The 9,173-nt window shown below is 36.5% G+C and overlaps 2 protein-coding genes across 5 annotated transcripts in view; both read right to left on the bottom strand.

Annotated features, from left to right (window-relative positions):
• Window positions 1–1,120: 1,120 nt before the first annotated feature.
• On the bottom strand, window positions 1,121–3,130 carry LOC111489963 (T-complex protein 1 subunit delta). The gene has a single exon (XM_023138367.1). The coding sequence runs from the start codon at window positions 2,933–2,935 to the stop codon at window positions 1,334–1,336; it is 1,602 nt and encodes a 533-aa protein (XP_022994135.1). The 5' UTR covers window positions 2,936–3,130; the 3' UTR covers window positions 1,121–1,333.
• A 787-nt stretch (window positions 3,131–3,917) lies between these two features.
• LOC111490046 (eukaryotic peptide chain release factor GTP-binding subunit-like) overlaps window positions 3,918–9,173 on the bottom strand; it is a 9,436-nt gene continuing 4,180 nt past the window's right edge. For 2 of the 4 annotated variants that reach the window (XM_023138489.1, XM_023138492.1), the window contains 9 exons: window positions 9,061–9,125; window positions 8,410–8,560; window positions 7,599–7,704; window positions 7,354–7,489; window positions 6,238–6,302; window positions 5,944–6,108; window positions 5,279–5,351; window positions 5,112–5,182; window positions 4,283–4,594 (listed from right to left, as the gene is read on the bottom strand). In XM_023138489.1, coding sequence (XP_022994257.1) covers window positions 5,130–5,182; window positions 5,279–5,351; window positions 5,944–6,108; window positions 6,238–6,302; window positions 7,354–7,489; window positions 7,599–7,704; window positions 8,410–8,560; window positions 9,061–9,125 — 814 coding nt within the window. In that variant the 3' untranslated portion in view covers window positions 4,283–4,594; window positions 5,112–5,129. Of the gene's footprint in view, window positions 4,050–4,282; window positions 4,595–5,111; window positions 5,183–5,278; window positions 5,352–5,943; window positions 6,109–6,237; window positions 6,303–7,353; window positions 7,490–7,598; window positions 7,705–8,409; window positions 8,561–9,060; window positions 9,126–9,173 lie in introns of those variants that run through there. The other 2 variants (XM_023138491.1, XM_023138490.1) reach the window with 2 other exon arrangements.

The raw sequence follows: 9,173 nt of genomic DNA, 5'->3' as shown, positions 1-9,173 counted from the left end.
CTCCCAGCTGGGGAAGTTCTTAGCTTATCATTTCCAAGTAGGATTTGCTCTTCCTTAGAACATTGGAGCTGTCCATGGTTTGATCCTTAAAAGCCTGAGTGAATAGGCGACAAGAGTAATGGCCCCTTGAACAAAGGAGGAATCTCTATCTCTTTCTCTTTCTCTTTCTCTTTCTAGCTAGAATTCAAAGGAGGAATCTCACTAACTTCTTAATCCTAAATGCTTCCTCTCCCAGACCACATTCAGAAAATTTTAGGAACAGACAACGTACTAGACACAATCCTTATTTTCTCCTTTCTTGTGGCCAAGATAGTATAGAGAAGTCCATTTAATACTCTGGATTTCTACACCACGTTTCCTAAAGCAAGAAAGAATCTTATGCTCAAAGACTGCGTGGTGACAGATTCAAAGATAGGGCAAATTTATGGACATTGGCAGGATGTTGTTAAGCAAACATTCAGGAAATCTGGCTAAAAAGAAGTTGCATTTTTAGTACTGAGGAAAGAAACTCACAGCAATGCCTTTGTAAGTACTCCTAAGCTATAATGTATACTAATTGGAGATCTTTTATCCTTACTCTTACAATCCTTATGGATACTCTCTAGTGAATTTCATATCTATCAATGAAATTGTCTCTTATCACCAGAAATATTTTACAGAAATCCAATTTGCAGTTAGTAATCCACAGAAATCTCTTACACTCGGCCAAAAATTGGGTTACTAGGGTGGACCCTTTAGAGCTCAATCGGCAAGTACGAAGTTCAGAAGAAGAAGACAGTACACTAACTAGAACTTATGACTTGTTGACCAAGGAGAATTATACTCCACGAAAAGTAAAAAAAAAAATGATGAGAATGGCAAGCTCCAAGAATGAGATGAGTTCTACAACAATAGTCTGGGAAAGACCAATTCTACAGGAAGAATCATTGTAGCAATATTAACGATCAGTTTGACATATAAAATATAGGAAGAAAGAATAACAACTCCAAGAGAAACCTCTACTAACAGTCTACAAGCAGAATCAGCTATTTTGAAACTCCCAAGATGTGCCAACAGAGAACAGTAGAATCACAGAACAGCTCAAATAATTAATGATGTTTAAAGACTACACGTAAGTTGCAAAAACTAGAAAAGATAAATATAGAATGTATTCACCAATATAATGGTCCATAAAATTCTTAAGGGAAAAAAGGCATACCAATCAACTATAGGCAAGTTGCAAGAAAGAACACATTAAAATTCTTGTAGCCATACCAAAACAGAACTCTAGATTCTAATTGCAAACAGAAATGGAAATACAACAAACCAGCATTTTTCTCTCAAAGCCCACACTCTATCTCACTGTGACAATGTCATCAATCTTCATAATCATTCGAACACATTCTGTTGCTAGAGTGATTGCACTTGTACTTACAAGTAGTGGCTGAACCACATTCTCCTCCAAGATGTTTGTGATCTGCCCCTTCCTTACATTGATTCCAGTATTGATCTCACCCTGAGCATGGCGATTCCTCAGTTCTGTAACAATTGTGATCGGATTCAACCCAGCATTTTCAGCCAACGTATATGGGATAACTTCAAGAGCCTCTGCAAAGGAACGAACACAGTAACCCTCCATTCCATGCAACACTTTTGCCCAGGCACCCAGCTGCCTGGACAGCTCAATCTCTGGTGCACCACCACCTGCAATCAAGAATCTTTTATTTACTAAACACCTAACAACACAAAGGGCATCATGCAAGCTCCGCTCAGCCTCGTCAATCACTAGTTGGTTTGATCCCCGAACAAGTACAGTAGCTGTCCGTCCCATATCCTTAATGCCCGTAATCTTAACAATCTTTCCGTCACCCATTGAAGCCTCCTCAACAATATCTGCATACCCCAACTTCTCAGAGCGGAAATGTTCAATATTGGAAATTGGCAGACAATTGAGAGTCTTTGTAATGAATTCAATGTCGTCGCGCTCAACATCCTTAATCACCAAAATCTTAGCTTTGGCAAGGTAATGTAGTGACAAATCTGTCACTGCATCTCTCAAGATACTCTTCTGAATCAATAATACGTTACATCCAGTGGCCTTAATCTTCTTAATCATACCCAAAATGTAATTTCTCTCCTCTTTCAATATCCTATCCATCTGGGTATAGTCTGAAACGATAATACTCTGCTCAATGTCAGTCTTAGGTGGTGAAATCTGGAATTGAATTACTGCAATCTTCGCATTTTCTATTCTAGTCGGTCCCCCAGCCGCATGACTTACCTTCTTGTCAAACACCAAACCCTTCACAAGCACAGTGTCATCCACGGTCCCGCCCAACTTCTTCACAATCTTAATATCCCTCAAATCTACCAAATCAGGCTTAGAAGGATCAACAACCGAGAGCACCGAATCGACTGCAAGCGGCGCAAGCAGTGTCGAGTACTGACTAACAACCTTACTATTTAGCGATGTACTAGCCGATTTAATCAACGACTCTCTATCCGATAGCTCAACTGGGACAGCCATTGCTGTCAACACATCAACAGCCTTAATGGCGGTCTTGTGAAGGGAATCGGAGATTACAGTGGGGTGAATCCCATGGGACAAAAGAGAAAGACACTGTTTAAGAAGAGAACCTGCAATGACGACAACAGTGGTCGTACCATCTCCAGCAGCAGAGTCCTGCGACTTCGACAGCTCGACGAGCATTTTCGCGGCAGGTTGGAGAACCTCCATTTTGTTGAGAATGGTCGCCCCGTCATTAGTAATGATGACCTCACCGGAAGCCGTGGAGATCATCTTGTCCATGCCCTTGGGCCCAAGACTAGTACGAACAGCATCAGCAATGGCTCGAGCTGCTACGATATTGGCCTGGCGAATATCCTCCTTGCGCTTGTTATCAACGTAAGACTCAGTTTTGGAGGATCGGGGCTGAGGCACAGCGGGAGCCGCCATAGATGAGCAAGTTAGAGCTCAAAGGATCCGCCAACAGTAAGATAGAGGATTGGAATAAAGTGATGAAAATCGAGTGCGAAAAAGAAAAAACCTTAAATTGGCGACGAGACAAACCCTAGAGACCAACGTGAGAGAACTGAGGGCGGAAGTGGGAGGACAGGAGATTTCGAGAGAATGCCAAATCACCAATATGGTCACGGAAGAAATACTACTTTTCTTAAGGCTAAATTATTCAAAAAATAATAATAATAATAACTAAAAATAGTTTTAATTCTATTCTATCTAACTTTCAACAAAATAAAAATATAATTTCAATTTAATTTTAAAATCTATTTTATATAATAGTTATTTTCTCAATTACGATCTTCCAATTTATATTTTATTATATAAAATTAAATAATTGTTCTTTAAATTAAAATCTTTTTTTAAGCTGTTAATAAAATTATATGTTTTAATTAAAATAATTTAATTTTTGTTCCTAGATTAGGGCAGAGATGAAGATGTAAAATCTATGATCAGCAAAATCTCTTCCCACTCCATCCCATTATTCGTTTAAACAGGCACAGAGAAACCACACCAATCCATACAGGCACAGAAAAACCACACCAGTCCATCCCAAACTTGGTGGTTACCAATCCATCCCAAACTTGGTGGTTAAACTCTTCTGCAGTAACGATACTGTAGGGAAAGTCCTGCGGAAAAATAGCTCGACACCAAGATGATATAAAAAGCTTAACACCTCTAATTCTTATTACTTTTTAATATTCAATATGGAAAACGAAAATGAAAAGGTCTGTCTTATTCAAAACTTCTTCTCTCCCGCTTTCAAATCTTCTCGACCCAAAATGGCAAATGGCTAGGGTGAGAGAAGGTTCTTTTTTACGTTTACGTTTCCACCAGCTAGATAACATCTCCATTTGCATTCAAAATATTAATTTATTTTTCCCCAAAATGATACATATTAATTAAAAAGGCCAATATATTAAGCATTTTAGATTACAAAATATTGTTGGTATTTACATTCTGAACAACAAATTCAACGTCTTTGAAGATTCAAATAAAGCCAATCAGCTAATATCAAGACACAAGTTCTAGCCACCTCGATGAACATAACCTGAAAGGCCCACCAATCGATTCAAGATTCAAATCATTTTAGGATAACAAAATATGAAATCTACTAAACACAATAACATGTACTTCTTCTATCCATTTCAACTCTTCACCGTTTCCTTTGATTTTCCTATCACAAAATACTAAGAAACAATTAAGTTAACAAACTCAAGCTTCATCTTCATGTTTATTAGCACCTTGATGCTAGCACAGACCAGAATCTTCAGATCACCACCATGGATACCCAAGAAATTCATTCAATTATGGGAAAAGACGCAACACATAAAATGTTGGACATGTGGGTTGGATTAACTAAGAAAATGCTGCCGTATATTCTAAGATAGAGAAGCAAATCAAACTTTACACCCATATATCAAAGAAAGATAATTGTGTACAAGGCTAGTATCCAAAAAAGATGAACTCATCAATGTTTTTAGTTTGGTTTGGCATAGCACGATTGGGAATTGACTCCATAGAAAAACAGCTTCTAGCATACAGGCCTTCTTCATGCGGATGGTCTTATCAAATTCACCATTAAGTTTCCCTACTCTGACACATTTCAAAATTTACAATAAATAAATTGAATATACTTTTTATAAACAAATATATTAGCAAGTGTCGAGGTCGATACCTAACTAAAAGTTCTATGATCCTGCTTTCACAATTTTAATGACTTCAAAGGTGAAAGTATAATCTTTCATTTTACAAACGACTAAAAAAACGAATCATGGTTTGAGCCCACGGACTGAAATGTGGATTGAAAGCCATCTGAAGTTTGACCACTAAGAACTTGTGATGATTGTCGAGTTTTTTTTCCCCTGAACTTTCAGCAGTGTAAAAAAGGTACCATGCACGAATTCTCTCCTAAATGATATTATTCTTGTTTCTTATCCTAAAGAAGGGAGTTCATCGATTGAGTTTAGTCAATGTTTTCAAAACATACCGGACGTTAGAAACTAACTCCATCGACCTCCAGATATAATTCGACCATCAACTAACTTAACTAGCATAGAATTACAAATAATAAAGGAAATCAAATTTCATGAAACGTTAATACTCAACCAACCTCGCAGATCAAAATTGTTTAATTGGTTGCAGCCGGAATATCAGTGACCTTTCCTACGGCAACTGTCTTCCCTACAAACACAAATACAATAGATATAACTAAAGATTGTGATGATAAAAATTAGCCTAGATGAACTCATAAAGGTAGACAAACTTGTAATTTATCACCTTCAGTCCGAAGTGTAAATCTTCCAAGCTGAGGAAAATCAGAGAACTTCTCAATACAGATCAAGTTATTGACCTACAAAGTACATAAACAAATGCCAATAATTATCTACGGGAACTTATTAACAAGTTCCACACTAACTAATCAATACATTGTTCAGCCAGAACAACAGGAGCACGCCTTGTTCCTTCTCAAGGCATTCAACCGCAGAGTTTTAGAGAAACTAATAGAAAATGAGATTGTTTGGTATCAGAAAGGAAGCTCAGATGGTCACAATCACAAACAATCAAAGGGCACGAATTCTCTAAAACTAGTACTCAAAATACGTCTTCTCTCAAACCTGACGAACCTATTATATTTATTTGTTATTGCGTTCACTAACGAACCTCTTCGCCAATGCAGTGACTTTATAGCCTTTGCATCCTAAAAAGATTTTCCAAGCTGAAAAAGATCTCTACCGTTTCATTTGGGTTTACATTATCTATTTTTAAATAAAGCATTACCATTTCTATTAAAAATATTTCATGGAAAACATTTTCGAAATTCCAGAATAGCTAATTGAGGCACAGTTTTGTCAAGAACAAGATGACATACAAAATATTTTAGTCAGGCTAGGGCAAGATATTCTGTCTTTATGTATATAAAATGCTAGGGTAAGAAATTGAACCTGGATGCGGCACAAAATAACTGCACCATTTTTTACAAAGAGAACTTTCTTTTTCATGGGTTTCCTAGTCTTCGGATCAATCTGATGTAGCAGCTCTATGATCTCACATTCTTCAACAACAGCATGAATGTGAAGTACGGCCTTATATCCAGCTGTAAATATTGCCTAGAAGTAGTAGTACGACTTAGTTTAAAACTTTCCATCACTACAGCGGAAAAAAGACTTGAGGAGTTCAAATCATAAGCTCCAGGAAGACACAGAAGGCTAAATAACAAATTTAAAATTATCACTCACATTATCCAGCAGCTCAAGAATCTGCAACTGCGCAACAAACTCAGAAACAGCGGCTATTGGTTTTGCTGCAATTTTTTTGGGGAAGGGGAGCAATTAGTGGAAAAAGTAGGTAACAAAATATTGTAGAGAATTGTCAGGTTCACAACAAGGGAATAAAAAAGACAATAAATAGTAATCAATAACCACGTAGGAGGATCAAAGTTAATGCTGTAGTATGACTGGATATCTGTAAAGACTACTAGATTTTAGGACTTGCATGTCTATCACCAGCATGAAACGCACGAGTAGAATGACAGCTTTTGAAATATTTTTTTGAGAAAGGGAAATAAATTTCTTTGATGAATGAAACAAAACGGGGTGTAACCTCCAACATCAAAATGTTGATTACAGAAGAACAATTGGAAACCAAAGACAAGAAGCTTGAAAGGAAAAATAGGAGACATCAATTACAAGATATGTTTCTAGTGCTCATGGTCAAGACTGCAACTATTTGTTTAAAATGTGAGTATACTGGCGGCAGGACTAGTACCCTTCCCTAGGCGGAAATGAGATATCTAATTATAACCTGTCGGCTTCACCCATTATTGGATTCTTCAATATCATTTTAATATCTTAAACCAGTGCTTCCTTTCTCTTTTATTAAAATCATGTCTGGTGTAGATTTCTTAAGAGTATGTCTTGGTGTAAATTTCTTAAGAGTATATGTCATAGGCCAATGTTGAGATCAGTTTATAATTGGAATGGCTTTATAAATGGGTGTTAAGTTTAACTAAAAGAGTAGTAAACTGAACTGAAAATAGCAACTATACACCATCAAGCTCAATTTCTTAAGAATAGCAAATTGCCTGAAGCGTTAGAATAGATCAAAACTCATTTTTGATGAACGTAATAGAGAGTCAAATGTACCCAAGAATATCCTGACATTTTCGGATGTTTAAGTCGTACACATCAAGGTGGGATAACTAATTTGCATTACAAATAAATTACACTTAAAAGTTTTCATGATTGATCATCATAAATCTTGATTTTAAAGGTGGGAAAATGAATCAATCATCATATACCTCAACCATGTATGCCTAAACGACGAAGAAATATCGGGAAAAGGCAAAACCATACCAACGCTTGATAGTACAAACCCAGACGTTATTTCTTCTTCTTCAATTCCAGTTATTCTAACACGAAGATTTTCGCCAGGTCCTGCCCACTTAACTTTATTTTCATCACACATCACAGTAGCAACTTTCACCTGAGTCTGTGCATGCATTAAAATCCTCAATCCCCATAGTAAGACAAAAAGCAGCAAATTGAAGAAACACTGCAGAAAAAGTGAAAACTAAATATCCAAGTTTTGTAGAAAGTACCTTATTTGGCATTACCCATAAGGAATCACCCTCACGCACAGTGCCAGATTCAACTTTACCCATGACAGTCGTTCCCATGTCCTTGAATTTGTCGATGATGGGCATCCTACAAGTTGAGTGTCAATTATATGCATTAACCAATCAGAACAACACCCATAGAACGTGGTAGCACATTTACAAATTTGCCAGAAAGATCATTTATTTGTGGTAACAATGAGGCAACTTCTGGTTCTTTTTTACTAGCTTGACTTGGTGTTTGGGTTTATGCAGTATTTCTACTTTTAAATATGGACGACCTTGTGTTTGATTCAAAGTATTTTCTGTGTTAATTTTTACGTGAATTATTGGTTATGTCATGAGAAATTTTCTCATTTCATTTTATGAGGCATTTACTCCATTTATTCAAATCCCGGGATCAACATGATGAAATTGAAAGTCCAAAGTTGAATTTTGTAAATGAGTTCGTGGGGCTTTTATGAAATCAAGCTTTCATTAGAAGGAATGAAAGAGCAAGGAGCATATAAAAAGAAAGTCCTGCAAAAGTAGCCAAAATAAAACAAAAATGGGTTCCAATGGGGGCTTCAATCTGACAGAATAAGACCTAAAGAAAAGTAACAAAAATCATTATCCATCAAAGCTCAAAAAGAGAGCTGAAATCTTTCAAAGCACTAAACCAACTCTGAATTGAGTGTACCTGAAAATATTAACTAATTACACGAGAAGTGAAATAGAGTAGACACTGCATCAAGTAAATAGAGTAGGATACCACGAATCTGCAGCAATAGTTTTAGAGAAAGGCGGATGTATTCACCTAAATGGATCTTTTGGATTTCTTGGTGGACCTTCAATCGTATCAAGGATTTCAAACAAGCACGGACCATTCCACCACGGGCATACTTTCTTATCCACTCTTGCTTTCATGTTAATACCATGAAGACCAGATATAGGTAAAAATTGGACATCTGCAAATAGAACAATTATGGAACCTGGTAGCTAATCTACAATTCATATCTCCCAATTCAACATTGACGAATAAGAAAAGGAACGAGGAGTCCATGTACGTCAACAACTTCAAACCACGACCACAAATTTAAAGGCAGCCATAACTAAGCAAAGTATGTGACTTTTCCATCCAGTAAAAGTTATGGACTTCGTTAGCTATAATCATGAGAGCACACAAGTAATACATGGAGACACAAAATACATGCGTCCCAGTTTTCTAATAACCACAAAAACATTAATTACCAAAATCATGTTTTTCACCTTCCAATCTAACTTGATCAGTGACTAAAAAAAATTTAAATTTGATTTTTAAAAAGAAAAATAAGAAAACACCAAAACAAACCCAAAAGATATCCAATATAAAATCATGACCTCAAAAAAATTTGAAAGATAAATATTAATTGAGAAAGTTACTAAGAGAACAAAAAATAAATAAAAAGCCAATAACAGACAGAATTACCTTTCTTTACATTGTAACCAGATGACTTTAAGAAGGGTGCCATCTTAGACTCTATCTCCTCATACCTGAAGACAGCTCCCAACAAAGTAAGTGATCAAACCAGATGACGGGGG

The sequence above is a fragment of the Cucurbita maxima genome, unplaced genomic scaffold (genome assembly GCF_002738345.1).
Source record: "Cucurbita maxima cultivar Rimu unplaced genomic scaffold, Cmax_1.0 Cma_Scf00015, whole genome shotgun sequence".
In the NCBI taxonomy this organism is placed as follows: domain Eukaryota; kingdom Viridiplantae; phylum Streptophyta; class Magnoliopsida; order Cucurbitales; family Cucurbitaceae; genus Cucurbita; species Cucurbita maxima.
Note: the sequence above shows the minus strand (reverse complement) of the source record. Positions and strands in the feature narration are given on the sequence as shown.

What these genes read in the sequence shown, in the direction of transcription:
- LOC111489963 (XM_023138367.1), bottom strand. Translation starts at nt 2,935, where the DNA reads ATGGCGGCTCCCGCTGTGCCTCAGCCCCGATCCTCCAAAACTGAGTCT.